This window comes from Salvelinus fontinalis, chromosome 23 (assembly GCF_029448725.1).
Source record: "Salvelinus fontinalis isolate EN_2023a chromosome 23, ASM2944872v1, whole genome shotgun sequence".
In the NCBI taxonomy this organism is placed as follows: domain Eukaryota; kingdom Metazoa; phylum Chordata; class Actinopteri; order Salmoniformes; family Salmonidae; genus Salvelinus; species Salvelinus fontinalis.
Window position 1 is genome coordinate 10,812,368 of NC_074687.1, and position 20,623 is coordinate 10,832,990.

The 20,623-nt window shown below is 42.3% G+C and overlaps 1 protein-coding gene across 1 annotated transcript in view; it reads left to right on the forward strand.

The window, feature by feature from the left end:
• Positions 1 to 20,128, forward strand: part of LOC129820837 (major facilitator superfamily domain-containing protein 6-like) — a 34,797-nt gene extending 14,669 nt beyond the window's left edge. The window contains exon 7 of the mRNA XM_055877857.1: positions 10,628 to 20,128. Within this exon, the coding sequence (XP_055733832.1) occupies positions 10,628 to 10,830 (203 nt within the window). The 3' untranslated portion in view covers positions 10,831 to 20,128. The remainder of the gene's footprint in view (positions 1 to 10,627) is intronic.
• The last annotated feature ends 495 nt before the right edge of the window (positions 20,129 to 20,623 follow it).

The window sequence follows — 20,623 nt, forward strand, 5'->3', positions numbered from 1 at the left end:
TAGACTGGTGGGTTCAGGGATAGACTGGTGGGTTCAGGGATAGACTGGTGGGTTCAGGGATAGACTGGTGGGTTCAGGGATAGACTGGTGGGTTCAGGGATAGACTGGTGGGTTCAGGGATAGACTGGTGGGTTCAGGGATAGACTGGTGGGTTCAGGGATACACTGGTGGGTTCAGGGATAGACTGGTGGGTTCAGGGATAGACTGGTGGGTTCAGGGATAGACTGGTGGGTTCAGGGTTAGACTGGTGGGTTCAGGGATAGACTGGTGGGTTCAGGGATAGACTGGTGGGTTCAGGGATAGACTGGTGGGTTCAGGGATAGACTGGTGGGTTCAGGGATAGACTGGTGGGTTCAGGCTGTGCTTTGAGGCTGGGCCCAAAGACATATCGCTGGGCAGAGAAATAAACAGGTAATCCGTTTGTGATTGTTACATTTGTGATAATGAAATGTGACAGGAATGTTTATCTAGCAACGTGTGCATGTTCCAGCCAAGGTTCCATGTTGTATCATGTCCTGCTGAGAATTGTCTTCTTTATTTCATGCATCCCATCTTGAAGAAAGGTGAGAATATAATACCTGCCTTTAGAACGGTATTTTATGAGGGTGTTTTTTCATATTGTAGCGACCTTAACCCAAGTCCTAGCGAGCTCGGCAAGAGGTTTGGACCTCTAGGCGTAACGGTTAAGGTGTTGGTTTGACTTTCGCTGGACCACGAAATCACTACAGTATCTACAACATCTTGCTAAGTAGTATTATTACAGTATTAATGTAACACTTTACCTTTGCTCTGATTGGTAGGAGATAAATGAGATCGGCACAGATGAACCAACTGAGGAAACCTCCCCATCCTTAGAAACCCCCCCCCCCCCCCATCCCCCAGACTGGCCCCTCTCAAGTGGGACCCGCTCTCTGACCAGGACCCCCCTACGCCTGCTGGTCAACCACCCCTCTCCACTGGCCACACACAGTAGGGGACTGGAAAGAGGGGACACGTTGCACATTGAGGAACTGCCCTAAAATGTTTTCCTTCCAAGCAACACCAAGTCGAGGCCCATGCACAGCTGGGAAGTCCAGCTAAAAGAGTAAGGAGTATGATTTATACAGACTTGACAGGAGAGAAATACTGACCAAAATGAAGGAGGTTGAATTCGTCCTCCTAGCAAGACATGTCTTAACCAGCGCCTTTAGGGATCTGAGGAAAAACTCTTGAATGATCTATTGTTACTCTGTCAAGTGGACATCAAACGAGTACCAGAGTTGTATTTCTTCTACTCATCCTGGTAATCTGGGATCGTGGGTTGGATTGAATAATGCTCCGTTTGTCTCGCTGGCCCTGGAAGTGCCTGAGCCGCGGTGCTGTTGTAGGTCGGTGATTCACACTCCTGTAGCAGTGCCACACTGAATCTAAAACGCTGCGTGTAATGGCTGCTTTGCTTGATGTGGACTGTAGAGAGATTCCTCTCACAACAAGTTTAGGTGCAAATTCAATAGGCAAACGTTGTGGAACGTTGCAGATAGCAATGTTATTATTATAACAGGTTTGATTACTTATGTCAGAGAGACATGTGTTCTGCATCACAGGAGGTTGGTGGCACCTTAATTAGGGAGGTCGGGCTCATGTTAATGACTGGAGCGGAATCAGTGGAATGGTATCAAATATATCAAAGACATGGTTTCCAACCATTATTATGAACCATTCTCCTCTCGACAGCCTCCACTGTTCTACACACTATATTCCACACTGATGCTGTGGAAAAATATATACGTAAAAAGGTTTATGAAGTGATCGTTTCAGATCTGGTATGATATCCACCAGGCTTTTAGGGTCTGTAATTACTACTCATCTATAACGCCATGAGTTCTGTAGACCCCACTTTCTATATGTATTGATAAGGTGTCTAAGGCCAAAACGTCTAAACGTCAAATATTTCACTATAATCATATTTCGACAGAAATTGTCAATGATATCAAACTGCTTTCCTCCAAGGGACTATCTAAAACAGTTCATAGACATGTAATGACCATTTTTACATGCCTTGTCTGCTGTACGTAGCCTATCTTCTACCTGACAACTAATACTCCTAGTGCACTGTGGCCTTTATCTTTTCAAGGTGAAACAACAGTTTGCAATACGTCACTGGAAAAGTTTTTTGTTTTAACTACAAAAAATGTATCCTTGTAATTTAATATGAAGAATATGCACCAAATTTAAAATCACTTTAATGCTGTTTGATATCAAATGTATGTATATAAAAAAAAAAAAAAAATAATAATAATAATCTAAAATCAAGCATAGGCATATTTCTGGCCATGAGGGAGAAAACTTTTGCTCTTGACAGACATGGTCCAATCAAAATCTCCATTTGATGTTTCCAGCATGTGATTGGCTGTCCCTGAGGCTGCAGTTTCTTATGCAGCCAGGTTGGGGCAGTAGATGGGAGTTCACTGGATTCCACAGCCATGGGAGTACATGAGAGCTTGTTACAGTGACCAGCAGGAGATCAGGTCTCAATGCCCTAGGCACTTACCACACAGGAGGAGAAAAACAACAAATGTATTAATGATTGCTGCCAGTTAACCTGAGAGCTATAAGCACCATTTGAAAGTCATTCTGGTGAATAGTTGTAACTACGATGCAGAGTTTTTGATTCCAGAGGAAGACAGATGTCTGCTTTGACTATGATTAGAGTGGGATGACAGCCTGAGGAAGAGTTTCTGGGTCACTATGAAGTCAAACCCACTGAGAGAGACGATAACTCTGAGAGACTCTGGGGCATCCCCGATTCTCCCTAAGTCTACACTTGCACACTTTCTCCCATTGATTTAACAAATGGTGGAAACTCCCTCCAGCCAATGCTTACACCAATCCTTTGCTTTTAAATCCATGCCAGGGAGTGTGCAAGTACACACTTCTGGAAAAGGGTGGAGAATCAGGAGGTAGCCTTTGGGGAATGATGGGAATACTCAAGTCCCCTAAAGTCTCTGTTGCCCCCAGTTACAGGACTTCTCTTCTCATTAGGTGTTTTATCATGGAAGATGAAGCCGAGAGGTAACGCCCCCTACTTTCTGCCTACTGCTAATTTACTGGCCATTTTAGGGTCCTCCGGTTCACCACAGAGGTTTAAATTGATATTAGAAGAGCTCCATATCCTCGTCCCCTATGAGGTTGGGCTCTAGAGGTGGGGTGAAGGCGCTGGGGGGAGGGCAGGTAGGAAGGGTAGAGAGGGGCACTGGGTGAGGGCGGGTAGGGGTGAGAGAGGTGTGCTGTAGACTGGGGGCAGGGCATGGGTGTGTTCTGAGTGTAGAGAGGGACGGAATTAAATGTAGGCGGAGCCTGGGCATAGCTGTCCATCTCGTCTTTGCTGAGGTCGTCCCCATGGTGGCCGGAGGTGAAGAGCATGTCCTCGTAGCAGACCATTCCCGGGCCGTAAGGCTGCTACTGCTCCCCGGGGGTCACGTGTCCACCGCCCTTCAGGAAGGCTGCAAACCTACGGGTCACACAGCTGCATCATGAACTACCTCAACTGACCTCCACTCCAACTATGTTCAGTTACTTTTAAAGCAGAAAGTTACAAATAGTTGTGTGTGTCAGTCTTGTACAGTTGTGATGTTCGAAGTACAGAGAGCTGAGTCTGAGCACTGTAGTTAATGTGTGAGTCCCAATGGAGAAAAGTACTTAAGTAGTTCTTTAAAGTATTTTTACTTAAGTAGTTTTTCTGTACTTTACTATATTTTTTACAACTTTTACTCCACCACATTCCTAAAGAAAATAATCTACTTTTTACTCCATACATTTTCCCTGAGACTCAAAAGTACTCGGTACATTTTAAATACTTAGGACAGGAAAATGGTCTAATTCACACACTTATCAAGAGAACATCCCAGGTCATACCTACTGCCTCTGATCTGAGGACTCACTAACCACAAATGCTTCGTTTGTAAATGATGTCAGAGTGTTGGAGTGTGCCCCTGGCTATCCATACATTACAATAACATTGTGCCATCTGGTTTGCTTAATATAAGGCATTTTAAATTATTCATAATTTACTTGTGACACTTAAAAAGATGCACTGCAGAAATGCCGGCGCCATTTCCTGGTTGTAAAAATTCTAATAATTCGCCTAATTTCAGTTTATATGTGGCAAAACACATACGTATAGTGTAGAGAATCACTATACCATCTGAACCGCTGTGAAATATATTTTCCATAGCCTCCAAAAATATTGCATTTTCAGCTGTTTGAACGCAAAAGCGAAATTTAAGAACGAAAAGCATAGAAATAGCGCACATAGAGCAGATCTACCGCTTCTTAGACTTGCTTTCAATGAGAATTACAGATCTATAGCTAAAATGTGAATTTGGTGTGGTTTCCAAAACTGATATATGGAATTGTTTTAAGATGGTCATACTATGGATCATTTAGCGATTTGATTTGGAATTTTAGGACCCCTTTAGGTGTGTATGTGTGTGTGTGTGTATATATATATATATATATATATATATATATATATTAAACAATTATTTGATTAAATATTGATTTTAAGCTTTACTACTAAAGCACCTAGAAACGCATTGAATGACACATTGATGAATGGCAAAAAGGACTGATAAATGATAAGAAACAAGGGTTTTGAAGTGTCTGTGGACACAACCACTCATTCCAGGGTTTTTCTTTATTTGGACTATTTTCTACATTGTGGAATAATAGTGAAGACATCAAAACTATGAAAGAACACATATGGAATCATGTAGTAACCAAAAAAGTGTTAAACAAATCAAAATATATTTTATTTTTGAGATTCTTCAAAGTAGCCAACCTTTGCCTTGATGACAGCTTTGCACACGCTTGGCATTCTCTCAACCAGCTTCATGAGGTAGTCACCTGGAATGCATTTCAATTAAGAGGTGTGCCTTGTTAAAAGTTAATTTGTGGAATGTCTTTCCTTATTGGATTTGAGCCAGTCAGTTGTGTTGTGACAAGGTAGGGGTGGTATACAGAAGATAGCCCTATTTGGTAAAAGACCAAGTCAATATTATGTCAAGAACAGCTCAAATAAGCAAAGTGAAATGACAGTCCATTACTTTAAGACATGTTTCTTCAAGTGCAGTCGCAAAAACATCAAGCACAATGATGAAACTGGCTCTCATGAGGACCACCACAGGAAAAGAAGACCCAGAGTTTCCTCAGCTGCATAGGACAAGTTCATTAGTTACCAGCCTCAGAAATTGCAGCCTAAATGAATGAGTTCACATGCATATTATTAGAGACATACATGCATATTATTAGAGACATACATGCATATTATTAATGTTAGCTCTCTGTGTACAGTTAAGGGCCAGCCATAGAGGAAATGATCCGGTCTGTTACCAACAGGTAGCCTGGACATACAGGAAATGATCCGGTCTGTTACCAACAGGTAGCCTGGACATACAGGAAATGATCCGGTCTGTTACCAACCGGTAGCCTGGACATAGAGGAAATGATCCAGTCTGTTACCAACAGGTAGCCTAGACATAAAGGAAATTATCCGGTCTGTTACCAACAGGTAGCCTGCACAGAGAGGAAATGACGGAGGGATAGAAAGAGAAAAGGAATCTAGCAAAGACAGACACACACAACCTAACCGGATACATGAAATACTCCCATTGAAAGCCCTGTGTAAGTGGAACACTGAGACCCAGTGGATTTGAGAGATGCCAGTAAAGGTGAAAAGAACATGTTTGAATGCTAATCCCCCCCAAAGCCCTTTTGTTTCCAGCATAGAAATCAACGTTCCAGCAGCATCGCCGCTCTCTCTTGATCCTAACAACCTGAGGATTCAACTGTTTCCACATTGACTTACACCCAGTGTGTGAGTGCATATAGAGGGCAAATTGATTTGGTAGCAAATAGACTCCATTCAGGTGTGGTGAGGCAGTCAGTTACTGTAGGCTACTTCACATCACCTTGGTCCTCCTTTTGTTTTGAGTCTGACCCTTATAATGAGTCATGAACTGTTCTGTATCATGTAATGTGAACATATTTCTCAGGGGATTTCATTCAAACAGGACCTCCAACAGCCAAAGCTAAGTAGTAACATTAACATGACGCCTCCTAATCGCAGTTGCCGTACTCATAATATACAGGAGAACGATCGCCTTACGGCGAGGATAGCTGTGCTTCAAGCCCAGCTTCAGACGCAATCGTCAGGCAAGGGTAACTTAAGTGTAGGAATGGATGAAACAGTGTCTGTGCCACAAATAAGTATAGATAGTACTATAAATCCCCTTCGCACGGTCCCCGCTGCCGAACAATTTTCTCATGGCTTCTGGAAGGAAATGCTGTAGGAATGCTCAACCATTCAGCCGACAGAAACTTTCAACTGGTTCTCCCCATTATGCAGCGAGTCAGAGGCCGAGCCTTCTCTGGTCTCTACTCTTCCCGTTACGGGGTCTGAGACGCCGAAGCCTCCCACCATTAGCTCTGACAAATTGAAAGCCCTAGTCATTGGCGACTCCATTACCCGCAGTATTAGACTTAAAACGAATCATCCAGCGATCATACACTGTTTACCAGGGCTACCGACGTTAAGGCTATTCTGAAGATGGTGCTGGCTAAAGCTAAAACTGGCGAGTGTAGAGAGTATAGGGATATTGTTATCCACATCATTACCAACAATGTTAGGATAAAACAGTCAGAGGTCACCAAGCGCAACATAGCTTCAGCATGTTAATCAGCTAGAAAGATGTGTCGGCATCGAGTAATTTTCTCTGGCCCCCTCCCAGTTAGGGGGAGTGATGAGCTCTACAGCAGTCTCACAACTCAATCGCTGGTTGAAAACTGTTTTCTGCCCCTCCCAAAATATATAATTTGTAGATAATTGGCCCTCAATCTGGGACTCACCCACAAACAGGACCAAGCCTGGACTGTTGAGGAGTGACAGACTCCACCCTAGCTGGATGGGTGCTCTCATCTTATCTACGAACATAGACAGGGCTCCTAGCTCCACAATGTTAGCCAGCCTGCCAGCATAGTGGAGTCTGCCACTAGCACAGTCCGTGTCGTCAACTCAGCTATCCCCGTTGAGACCGTGTCTGTGCCTCGACCTAGGTTGGGCAAAACTAAACATGGAGGTGTTCGCCTTAGCAATCTCACTGGAATAAAGACCCCTTCCATTCCTGCCATTATTGAAAGAGATTGTGAGACCTCACATCTCAAAATAGGGCTACTTAATGTTAGATCCCTCACTTCCAAGGCAGTTATAGTCAATGAACTAATCACTGATCATAATCTTGATGTGATTGGCCTGACTGAAACATGGCTTAAGCCTGCTGAATTTAATGTGTTAAATGAGGCCTCAACTCCTGGTTACATTAGTATCCCCTGCGCATCCCGCAAAGGCCAGACGGGTTGCTAACATTTATGATATCAAATTTCAATTTACAAAAAAAAACGACGTTTTCGTCTTTTGAGCTTCTAGTCATGAAACCTATGCAGCCTACTCAATCACTTTTTATAGCTACCGTTTACAGGCTTCCTGGGCCATATACAGCGTTCCTCACTGAGTTCCCTGAATTCCTATCGGACCTTGTAGTCATGGCAGATAATATTCTAATTTTGGGTGACATTAATATTCACATGGAAAAGTCCACAGACCCACTCCGAAAGGATTTCGGAGCTGTCATCAACTCAGTGGGTTTTGTCCAACATGTCTCCAGATCTACTCACTGCCACAGTCATACTCTGGACCTAGTTTTGTCGCATGGAATAAATGTTGTGGATCTTAATGTTTTACCTCATAATCCTGGACTATCGGACCACCATTTTATTACGTTTGCAGTCGCAACAAATAATCTGCTCAGACCCCAATCAAGGGTCATCTAAAGTCGTGCTATAAATTCTCGGACAACCCAAAGATTCCTAAACGACCTTCCAGACACCCTCCGCCTACCCAAGGAGATAGTACAAAAATCAGTTAACCACCTAACTGAGGAACTCAATTTAACCTTGCGCAATACCCTAGATGCAGTCGCACCCCTAAAAACAAAAAGCATTTGTCGTAAGAAACTAGCTCCCTGGTAAACAGAAAATATCCGAGCTCTGAAGGAAGCTTCCAGAAAATTGGAACGGAAATTGCGCCACGCCAAACTAGAAGTCTTCCGACTAGCTTGGAAAGACAGTACCGTGCAGTATCGAAGAGCCCTCACTGCTGCTCGATCATCCTATTTTTCCAACTTAATTGAGGAAAATAAGAACAATACCCCCCAAAAATGTGATACTGTCGCAAAGCCAACTAAAAAGAAGCATTCCCCAAGAGAGGATGGCTTTCACTTCAGCAGTAATAAATTCATGAATTTCTTTGAGGAAAAGATCATGATCATTAGAAAGCAAATTACAGACTTCTCTTTAAATCTGCGTATTCCTCCAGGGCTTAGCTGTCCTGGATCTGCACAGCTCTGTCAGGACCTAGGATCAAGGGAGACACTTAAGTTTTTTTGTACTAGATCTCTTGACACATTGATGAAGATAATTATGGCCTTAACCTTCAAGCTGAATACTGGACCCTATTCCAACTAAACTACTGAAAGAGCTGCTTCCTGTGCTTGGTCCTCCTATGTTGAACATAATAAACGGCTCCCTCTCCACCGGATGTGTACCAAACTCACTAAAAGTGTCAGTAATAAAGCCTTTCTTGAAAAAGCCAAACCTTGACCCAGAAAATATAAAAAACAATCGGCCTGTATCGAATCTCCCATTCCTCTCATAACAAATTGAAAAGCTGTTGCGCAGCAACTCACTGCCTTCCTGAAGACAAACAATGTATACGAAATGCTTCAGTCTGGTTTTAGACCCCATCATAGCACTGAGACTGCACTTGTGAAGGTGGTAAATGACCTTTTAATGGCGTCAGACCGAGGCTCTGCATCTGTCCTCGTGCTACTAGACCTTAGTGCTTGTTTCGATACCATCGATCACCACATTCTTTTGGAGAGATTGGAAACCCAAATTAGTCTACACGGACAAGTTCTGGCCTGGTTTAGATCTTATCTGTCGGAAAGATATCAGTTTGTCTCTGTGAATGGTTTGTCCTCTGACAAATCAACTGTAAATTCCGGTGTTCCTCAAGGTTCCGTTTTAGGACCACTATTGTTTTCACTATATATTTTACCTCTTGCGGATGTCATTCGAAAACATGATGTTAACTTTCACTGCTATGCGGATGACACACAGCTGTACATTTCAATGAAACATGGTGAAGCCCAAAAATTGCCCTCGCTAGAAGCCTGTGTTTCAGACATAGGGAAGTGGATGGCTGCAAATGTTCTACTTTTAAACTCGGACAAAACAGAGATGCTTGTTCTAGGTCCCAAGAAACAAAGAGATCTTATGTTGAATCTGACAATTAATCTTGATGGTTGTACAGTCGTCTCAAATAAAACTGTGAAGGACCTTGGCGTTACTCTGGACCCTGATTTCTCTTTTGACAAACATATCAAGACTGTTTCAAGGACAGCTTTTTTCCATCTAGGTAACATTGCAAAAATCAGAAACTTTCTGTCCAAAAATGATGCAGAAAAATTAATCCATGCTTTTGTCTCTTCTAGGTAAGATTACTGCAATGCTCTATTTTCCGGCTACCCGGATAAAGCACTAAATAAACTTCAGTTAGTGCTAAATACGGTTGCTAGAATCTTGACTAGAACCCCCCAAAAATATCATATATCTCCAGTGCTAGCCTCTCTACACAGGCTTCCCGTTAAGGCAAGGGCTGATTTAAAGGTTTTACTGCTAACCTACAAAGCATTACATGGGCTTGCTCCTACCTATCTTTCCGATTTGGTCCAGCCGTACATACCTACACATACGCTACGGTCACAAGACACAGGCCTCCTTACTGTCCCTAGAATTTCTAAGCAAACAGCTGGAGGCAGGGCTTTCTCCTATAGAGCTCAATTTTTATGGAATGGTCTGCCTACCCATGTGAGAGACACAGACTCTGTCTCAACCTTTAAGTCTTTATTGAAGACTCATCTCTTCAGTAGGTCCTATGATTGAGTGTAGTCTGGACCAGGAGTGTGAAGGTGAACGGAAAGGCACTGGAGCAACGAACCGCCCTTGCTGTCTCTGCCTGGGCGGTTCCCCTCTCTCCACTGGGATTCTCTGCCTCTAACCCTATTACAGGGGCTGAGTCACTGGTTTACTGGTGCTCTTCCATGCCGTGCCTAGGAGAGGTGCGTCACTTGAGTGGGTTGAGTCACTGACGTGATCTTCCTGTCCGGGTTGGCGCCCCCCCTTGGGTTGTGCCGTGGCGGAGATCTTTGTGGGCTATACTCGGCCCTGTCTCAAAATGGTAAGTTGGTGGTTGAAGATATCCGTCTAGTGGTGTGGGGGCTGTGCTTTGGCAAGGTGGGTGGGGTTATATCCTGCCTGTTTGGCCCTGTCCGGGGGTATTGTCGGACGGGGCCAAGTGTCTCCCGACCCCTCCTGTCTCAGCTTCCAGTATTTATTCTGCAGTAGTTTGTGTCGGGGGGCTAGGGTCAGTCTGTTATATCTGGAGTATTTCTCCTGTCTTATCCGGTGTCCTGTGTGAATTTAAGTATGCTCTCTCTAATTCTTTCTTTCTTTCTTTCTCTCTCTCTCTCAGAGGACCTGAGCTCTAGGACCATGCCTCATACCTGGCCTGATGACTCCTTGCTGTTCCCAGTCCACCTGGCCTTGCTGCTGCTCCAGTTTCAAATGTTCTGCCTGTGGCTATGGAACCCTGACCTGTTCACCGGACGTGCTACCTGCTCCAGACCTGCTGTTTTAAACTCTCTAGAGACAGCAGGAGCGGTAGAGATACTCTGAATGATCGGCTTTGAAAAGCCAACTGACATTTACTCCTGAGGTGCTGACCTGTTGCACCCTCTACAACCACTGTGATGATTATTATTTGACCCTGCTAGTCATATATGAACATTTGAACATCTTGGCCATGTTCTGTTATAATCTCCACCCGGCACAGCCAGAAGAGGACTGGCCACCCCTCATAGCCTGGTTCCTCTCTAGGTTTCTTCCTAGGTTCTGGCCTTTCTAGGGAGTTTTTCCTAGCCACTGTGCTTCTACACCTGCATTGCTTGCTGTTTGGGGTTTTAGGCTGGGTTTCTGTACAGCACTTTGTGACATCAGCTGATGTAAGAAGGGCTTTATAAATACATTTGGTTGATTGAAAGTTTGGTTTGTAGTTGCCGTTACATAATAGTCTAGTGACACCTAGGCTATCTGGTTATTACAGTACTCATGCACTTTCAGGCCTAAAGGCTGATTTATACCCTACGGAGACGGACCCTGCGGAGCTTAGCAAAGTGTTGCAATGTGGGGGTTTTTGTCACAAAAGTGCCAGCTCCTTGTAGTGCGCTCTGACATTCGATGTAATCCTGTGCCACATGAAAATTGTAACGTGCCGTATCATTCCTTGTGTAGCCATGGGGCTACAAAAAAAACAGCAGAATCCGGAACTCGCTGGGTAAGAGTTGAGTACCCCTAGGTCATAGCCTATGCATCAAAGTAACCTATTATGCATTGATTAGCAAATATAAGGTCAGAGACACCGGTAAGTATGAAGAAGTGTGTATGCATTTTTAGGCTACCCAGAACTAACACCAGTTTATCAGACCTACAGGACAGCTGTAGTGTTCTTATCTAGAAGGTGGACCAGATGTCTTTTCAATTTGATCAATGTGCCAGAGCTGTAGCATCTCGTTCCAAAATGTGTGGTATTTAGATTTTCTTTCAGATATGAGCAGTCTGGAGAACTACAACAGTACTCTAGTATGTTAGATAGTTTGCTTAGTATCTTGTTAGTCAGATATAGCTTGTAGATATCAGTGGAGGCTGCTGTCGGAATTCCAGCTCATAATAATGGCTGGAATGCAGAGAATGGAATGACATCAAACCATGTGTTTGATGTATTTGGTAATATTCCACTCCAGCCATTACCACGAGCCTGTCCTCCCCAATTAAGGTGCCACCAACCTCATGTGGTAGATATATGTCATATGAAAGTATCTAGCTCGCTATCTATCTCGCTAAGAGCTAGCTAAGTAAGTTCACATGATGATTGCTCTTCATCAAACTGACGTTAGCTAGCTAGCAGATGTTAATGGTTAGACGTGAAGCATTGCTCCAACATTATTAAATGATTGGTCTTCTAAATAATTTAATGTTCCACAAACAATAATTTCTATAGCCAACTAGCTAGATAACTAAAAACAATGGATAAATAAAAAATAAATAAAAACAATATAAATAAAAAGTAGTTAGCAAGATACTACTAGCTAGATAGCAACAGTCAATAGCTAGAACAACTTGTACATAGAAGATATTTGCTATTACCCCTAAAATGGATACAATTGTTATATCAGAACAATGATTTGTCATTCCAGCTAGTTGTTGTTAGCAAGCAAGCTATTGTTGTTAGCAAGCTAGTTACTGTACTTTCAAATTCGGTGGTTAGGAATTAGGAATTAGACCAAAGTAAATGATATCGATAACCAGAACAAGTTTTTATTTTGCAAACAAATGTAAAATACATTATCTATAATGTTACGAAATCAATATACTGTATATGATTTAATTACATATTTATATGTTTTGATATAATTTTCCAATTGTTTAACAACTAGAGCAAGGGTTTCCAACATTTTTTCTGTGCACGACCCCAAATTGACACAAGAAATGCAGGGAACCCCACTTGGAAAAACCTTATATTCCCTAGTGAAGTGGTTCCCAACCTTTTTCGGTTACTGTACCACCAACTGAATTTTGCTCTGCCCGGATTACCCATGAAATACCCCCCCATGTGCATGAAATACCCCCCCATGTGCATTTTGCTAGTAGGCTTATGATCTCATGAACATTCTCAAGTATTTCCTGTAGCTAGACCAAGCACCCCCAGGAGTCCTCCTACCCCTGGTTGGGAACCACTGCCCTAGTTAACGCTGTGTGTACATATTCTCTCAATTTAAGGTCTGCAGGCTGTCCCAACACATACTAATGACATGAAAGTACATTATAATACTGTAAAAGGCCCATAGTTGATACTAAAATGTTGTGTTCTAAACCCATTTGAAGATAAAAAAGAAGTTCTTACTTTGTTTGATAAAATTACAGTTTGTTTCAATTTGAGAACCACTGAGCTAGAGTTTGCATTACCTGATTTTCCGGAGTTTAAGTTTGACCTAACGTGATTGATTGTTTTAGCCGTAATGTTAGGGGGTTGGTTTGACAATCACTGGACCCAGGTGCGTGTCCCGGTCGGGGCTACCCCCAACTTTGCTACATCGGTGTCAGAGGTGGGATGGCGTTTCTGAGGCGTGTATGTCAAAGGGTGGACAATTTACAGGTTCTCATGGTGTAGTAGACTATTCTGAATTAATTCATTTCTTTCTGAACAAACAGCAGTAATTCTGTAACTTTGGCAAATGTATTTAAATTTATCACGGGTGTCACCCTTCGCGCAGCTTCCTTAAGGAAGTAAATGATGATGTACAAAGCTGGAGAGATGAAAGTTGCAGGCTCCTGTCAATCAGAGCAAAGAGAGGGAGACAGATCATAGAAAGTGAATCTCATTCTAGTTCTTTGAGAGATACAGTGTTGGTCTCAAACATAGGGTACAATGTTGCGTAAACCCAACCCTAATCAACTCTTACAATATCAGGCCTGGGGGGACAGGAGAATGAATGAAAAGGCAACTCGAATGTAACTTTGATCTCTTTTATTTGCAAAATGTTAGAATAACTTTTCATACCAGCAGTCCAAAATGGAGAGGTGCTGGATCCTGTTCCCGCAGGATCCGGCTCAAATCAAACGCAAGTCACACCGGTGACATGTACACTTGAGGGACCAGAGATGCGTTCAGTTTGCTTGAACATTTGATATGTTCCGGAGAGATTTCTACTGAACTACACATATGGACAAAACGTTATTGAACGGACTTTGAGGTACGTTTGGTGGGTGTGACGAGGTTGAAGCAATGAGTGACGTGTATAAACGCCAGTGGCCATGCTGACAGCGTACCGACAACCCCTCCCTGTTTTGCAACTGGTTATTCGGCACAGCACTGTTTCCGTTCAATTGAACGTTCCAGAACATAAAAACATACTGAACACAGCCCTGGTATAGAGAAGGACACACTCTCCTGAAGGAAGGGGGTAATGTACCAACATTAACTTAACACCTAGCGACCTCAAGTGGTTTGTACCTCTCGGTGTATCGGTTAAGGTGTTGGCTTGACAGTTGCTGGAAGCCAGTTCATGTCCCGGTCAAGGCAACCCACTGAATTCTTTACAGTATTGATGAAAATAAGTTTTATAAGATACTTTTACTGTGGCAAATGATAGATTAGCTATGATAGATATCTTAACAAAAAGCCATGGCAAGGAACAGGAGACATACATTAACATGAGAAATACATTTGACTTTAGACTTATTGAAATGTGAGTGTCTTGTTAGCACATCCCTAATTGAAAACAATCCTATCAAAGTGGTTCTGGAAGAGAGTTGAGTAGCATACTATAGTTCACAACACTGAAATATAAGCTGGAGATAGGGCCAGTGACTGTTTTAGCATGTAAATCTTGGTCGGTTCAAAAAAAACAAAAAAATGTGGGATGCATGCCAGCAAAACCACAACACAACACTAAAAATACATGAATTGCACTATAACAGTGAGAAACGGTGCCCATAAACAGTTAGGGCCTACATAAAGCTGTCCCAACATCTTACCACTGCTACACCTGGCTATCAGCAGAGCCTTGTCTGGCAGCGAAACAGTTCATTCAGCCTCATTTACATAGCTGATATGGCTGACTTGCTAAAACAAATGTGGTTTCTAATGACAATTGGGCTGTACCAACTATGGCATAAGGGGACTGTCAGGACCCGGTGTGAGAAACAGTCACTAATAGTCGGCAGAACCCAGAAGATGAGGCAGACACAGCAGAACTAGAGACGGTGGTTTAATCAAGGTAAAAGATCTTCAGGCAAAAAATATAAATCCACAACGTCAAAAGTAAAGCCAAGAGAAAAAATGGATAACCTCCAAAATACAAAGAAAATCCATAAAGTTGTAAGAACAGCAGGGGGAAAAAAAACTCAAAAGACTAATCAAAAATAAACAAGAACAAAACCAGAGTACCTCTGGAAAATCCAACTAGAGAAATATATGTTCACAGCATGGCTGGGGCAGGGTGCTAACAAACAAGCACAGAGCAAAGAACTGAGGAACACTCAGGGTTTACATACCTACAAGAAAATGAGGCACAGGTGCAAACAATAACTAGAACAAGGGAAAAACAAAAGGTTCAAAAAGGCGCAATGGGAGCATCTAGTGACCAAAACCTGACAGGGACAACAAGCGGATAAGAGGCAATCCGTCATTTCATTTAAGACATTAATGAGCGAGCTAGGACGGACGTAGTCAATTTAACTATTTATTTAACACTTGAAATGTACAGCGACAGAATTCAGAACATGGACTGTTCTTACAGTGTTCTCCCTGTACACCAAGTCAGAACCATAGGATAAATAAAGGGGGCATATTCATACAATGAAAGCTCTTACAAAATGTGATGATTTAATTTCTCTAAAACAGGTTATAGGCTACATGTGTACCACCAAGTCAGAACAGTGGGTGAAATTAAGAGGGGTAAATAGACCAAAATATTAGGGTGAGGCACATGGGCTGATAACAGCTTACTACACAACATACACTTAGTATTACTTTCTTAGCTACAGTATACATATCTCCCTGGCATATTACATAATTTTTGCAGCAGCATACAAGACATTTTTGGACTCACTTTGTTGTGCTGTGCTCACTTGAAAGGAAGGTGGTGCGGCGGTACTTCGTGGGCAAATTCTGTCATCAAAGTCTGGCATTCTCTGGATTTATTGTGCTTTCAAAATAACTGGGATCTCGGAAAAAAACAAGATTGAATCATGATAATGTCATTGATATTCATGTCGTAGCTCTAGTAAGAGGCCCGAGTTCCCGATTTCCAATTCTGAGTTGGATGACCGTTCAAAACGTATTTCCCAGTCGGAGTTCGTTTTTTTCGGAATTCCCAGTTGTCTTGAACTTGCTGAAGTCAAGTTTTCACAGTCCCGAGTTAACAGTTGTTTTGAGCGCGGCATAAATCATGCTTCAATGACAGCATGGCCGATGTTGAATGTTTATAATTTTAAACTTGGAAAAGAGACTCTTAATCCCAGATTTGGGACCACACAGCCACTCCACTGAATAGCAGGCTAGTGATTGCTTTGCAATGCTTGCAGTTAGCCACTGTCACTGATTCCTTCCAAACCACTCGTTGTTAAATTTACGATTTCCAACTTGTTGTGTAATGTTCATGTCCAATGGCCGACGAGCACCGATACGTTTTCTCTATAATTTGTCTTCATTATTTCTCTTAATTTGACAAGGATTAAAAAGTATTTGCCAGGAGATTGTTGACTTGATTCATGATGATGAATGCTAGCTAAGATTTTGAAAGAACTGTAGATATAACGTGATTTGACATAATTTTATCTGTGGCCAATGACCTTGAGCCTTCTTGGATGGGCACTTCTTAACCCTAACTCTATGGCAGCACCCAAGGGGCTTGCATTTTTTAGGTCTACCCTTAGGCTTGGTGGTAATGTACTGTCCCCATGAATGACAGAACATTGAGCTAATCATTGCGCAACAAGAGAAAATGACCAACACCTACTCTCTGTATTTTCTGCTGAATGCCCCACCACCACAGAAAGCACTGAGCTTGGCTGGAACAACTGCATTTTGGATCTACCTTACTCAAGAAAGTAAAAAAGAGGCCATGTTTGTTTGCAGCTTTATTAACTCAATGTTTTTGTTGGGTTTTTTTGCAAAAAATTTGGGGCTCCACCTGCCCTGAATGAGGGGTCGCCACTAGATAGGGCTGCACAATGAATCAAATTCACATTGAAATTGCAAAATTGACAAACGCAATATCCATATTGCAAGAGATTAATATCACACGCAAAATGTTTGAAACACCACTTAGCTGCATTTAATGTCTGTTTTTATAGTTTACACTGTTATTTTCTCCCCTTACAGCTGCTTTCCAAACACACCAAACCTCGCCCTCTGCAGTTCCTTCTCCTCGCTGGTAGAGTCACTATAGGCTACATTTGCATGCTGTTCTGTTGAGATTGTTCCAAACAAGATACATTTCATCTTCATCGCAAATCAAATCACAATCGCAATATTTGGTTTAAAAAAAATGGTGATTAGACTTTTTGCCCATATCGTACAGCCCTAGCAGGAGATGAAAAGTCACTTCTCTCTTCTACATACTTCAAGATGGACAGACTAAGACAGACTAAAGAAGAATGGAAAAAGCACATTAAAAAAAGCAGCAAAAAAATTAAAAGCGGGCCAGATGAGAATGTCATCTCAGTTGCTGTTTCTGCGCCCTTTGAAAATGTGGAAGGGGGATTTTTCTGTGGTGGGCGGACACCCGCAGCAGGCGGCGCACGGCGTCTTTCTCATTTCTCTAGGATGCAGATGATGGCAGCGTCTTTTCCTGACAGGCACGCCCACGCCAGGCTGAGGGTTTACTGTCTCACACACTTACTGGCTTCCTGCTGCCTGTCTCCCCGAGTTCTGCTAATACCACGGTTTGTTTTTCAGACACTCCTCCCCTCAGAGTCTCTAACTCAAAATTGTTAGTTAACCCCCCTCCCTCCACCCCCTTAAGATTATTTCTGCATTCACTATTGTCAGATGGCCTAGCGGTTAAGAGCGTTGGACCGAAAAGTCGCTGGTTCGAATCCACAAGCCACTAGGTTAAAAAAAATATAGCGATGTGCCCTTAAGCAAGGCCCTTAATCCTAATTGCGCCTGTAAATCACTCTGCATAAGTGCGTCTGCTGAATCACTAAAATGTCAAATGTCTGAAAAACAGTGATCCGTTTGCTTTGAGATTGTACTGTACCCTTTCCCCTAGGTAAGAAGTAAGCCTATTTGCAGACTCATTGTAGCCTAGTGATGTTCCTCTATCTATAGGTTTAGTGTTGTCTTCTTCCTCCCCCTCGCTCTTCATCATCTTGTGCTCAAGTGTGTGAACTAGGGCTTTGTATGGACTGATCTGGAGACAGTCTTAGTATTTGCTATAAAGATTCATAGGCGTTCATAAGGACTGTCTTGTAGTGAGATCACCGATGGAATCCCTAGTCGGCGACAGTTGTTGTGGCTGGATGTTTTTCTACATTGGGCCATACGGCTAGACTGTTGTTCAAAATGAACCTGGTGACGGTTGAAGGGAAGTCTTGTGGTTTTGTGAATGGTTGAGAGCAGAAAGTCCCACTTTTTTGCAATTTTGCACAAGTTCAGTAGGCTACAAGCATCTAGTTCAGTAGGCTACAGGCATCTAATTCAGTAGACTACAAGCATCTAGTTCAGTAGGCTACAAGTATATAATTCAGTAGGCCACAAGCATCTAGTTTAGTAGGCTACAAGCATCTAGTTCAGTAGACTACAAGCATCTAGTTTAGTAGGCTACAAGCATCTAGTTCAGTAGACTACAAGCATCTAGTTCAGTAGGCTACAAGCATATAATTCAGTAGACTACAAGCATCTAATTCAGTAGACTACAAGCATCTAGTTCAGTAGGCTACAAGCATATAATTCAGTAGGCCACAAGCATCTAGTTTAGTAGGCTACAAGCATCTAGTTCAGTAGACTACAAGCATCTAGTTCAGTAGACTACAAGCATCTAATTCAGTAGACTACAAGCATCTAGTTCAGTAGACTACAAGCATCTAGTTCAGTAGACTACAAGCATCTAGTTCAGTAGACTACAAGCATCTAATTCAGTAGACCACAAGCATCTAGTTCAGTAGGCTACAAGCATATAGTTCAGTAGACTACAAGCATCTAGTTCAGTAGACTATAAGCATCTAGATCAGTAGACAAACAAGCATCTAGTTCAGTAGACTACAAGCATCTAGTTCAGTAGGCTACAGGCATCTAGTTCAGTAGGCTACAGGCATCTAATTCAGTAGACTACAAGCATCTAGTTCAGTAGGCTACAAGCATCTAATTCAGTAGACTACAAGCATCTAATTCAGTAGACCACAAGCATCTAGTTCAGTAGGCTACAAGCATATAGTTCAGTAGACTACAAGCATCTAGTTCAGTAGGCTACAAGCATCTAATTCAGTAGACTACAAGCATCTAATTCAGTAGACCACAAGCATCTAGTTCAGTAGGCTACAAGCATCTAATTCAGTAGACCACAAGCATCTAGTTCAGTAGGCTACAAGCATATAATTCAGTAGACTACAAGCATCTAGTTCAGTAGACTACAAGCATCTAGATCAGTAGGCTACAAGCATCTAGATCAGTAGGCTACAAGCATCTAATTCAGTAGACTACAAGCATCTAGTTCAGTAGGCTACAAGCATCTAATTCAGTAGACTACAAGCATCTAATTCAGTAGACCACAAGCATCTAGTTCAGTAGGCTACAAGCATATAGTTCAGTAGACTACAAGCATCTAGTTCAGTAGGCTACAAGCATCTAATTCAGTAGACTACAAGCATCTAATTCAGTAGACCACAAGCATCTAGTTCAGTAGGCTACAAGCATCTAATTCAGTAGACCACAAGCATCTAGTTCAGTAGGCTACAAGCATATAATTCAGTAGACTACAAGCATCTAGTTCAGTAGACTATAAGCATCTAGATCAGTAGGCTACAAGCATCTAGATCAGTAGGCTACAAGCATCTAATTCAGTAGACCACAAGCATCTAGTTCAGTAGGCTACAAGCATCTAGTTCAGTAGACTACAAGCATCTAATTCAGTAGGCTACAAGCATCTAATTCAGTAGGCTACAGGCATCTAATTCAGTAGGCTACAAGCATCTAATTCAGTAGACTACAAGCATCTAATTCAGTAGGCTACAGGCATCTAATTCAGTAGGCTACAAGCATCTAATTCAGTAGGCTACAGGCATCTAATTCAGTAGGCTACAGGCATCTAGTTCAGTAGGCTACAGGCATCTAGTTCAGTAGACTACAAGCATCTAGTTCAGTAGGCCACAAGCATCTAATTCAGTAGACTACAAGCATCTAATTCAGTAGACTACAAGCATCTAGTTCAGTAGACTACAAGCATCTAGTTCAGTAGACTACAAGCATCTAATTCAGTAGACTACAAGCATCTAGTTCAGTAGACTACAAGCATCTAGTTCAGTAGACTACAAGCATCTAGTTCAGTAGACTACAAGCATCTAGCTCAGTAGACTACAAGCATCTAGTTCAGTAGGCTACAAGCATCTAGTTCAGTAGACTACAAGCATCTAGTTCAGTAGGCTACAAGCATCTAGTTCAGTAGGCTACAAGCATCTAGTTCAGTAGGCTACAAGCATCTAGTTCAGTAGACTACAAGCATCTAGTTCAGTAGACTACAAGCATCTAGTTCAGTAGACTACAAGCATCTAGTTCAGTAGACTACAAGCATCTAGTTCAGTAGACTACAAGCATCTAGTTCAGTAGACTACAAGCATCTAGTTCAGTAGACTACAAGCATCTAGTTCAGTAGACTACAAGCATCTAGTTCAGTAGACTACAAGCATC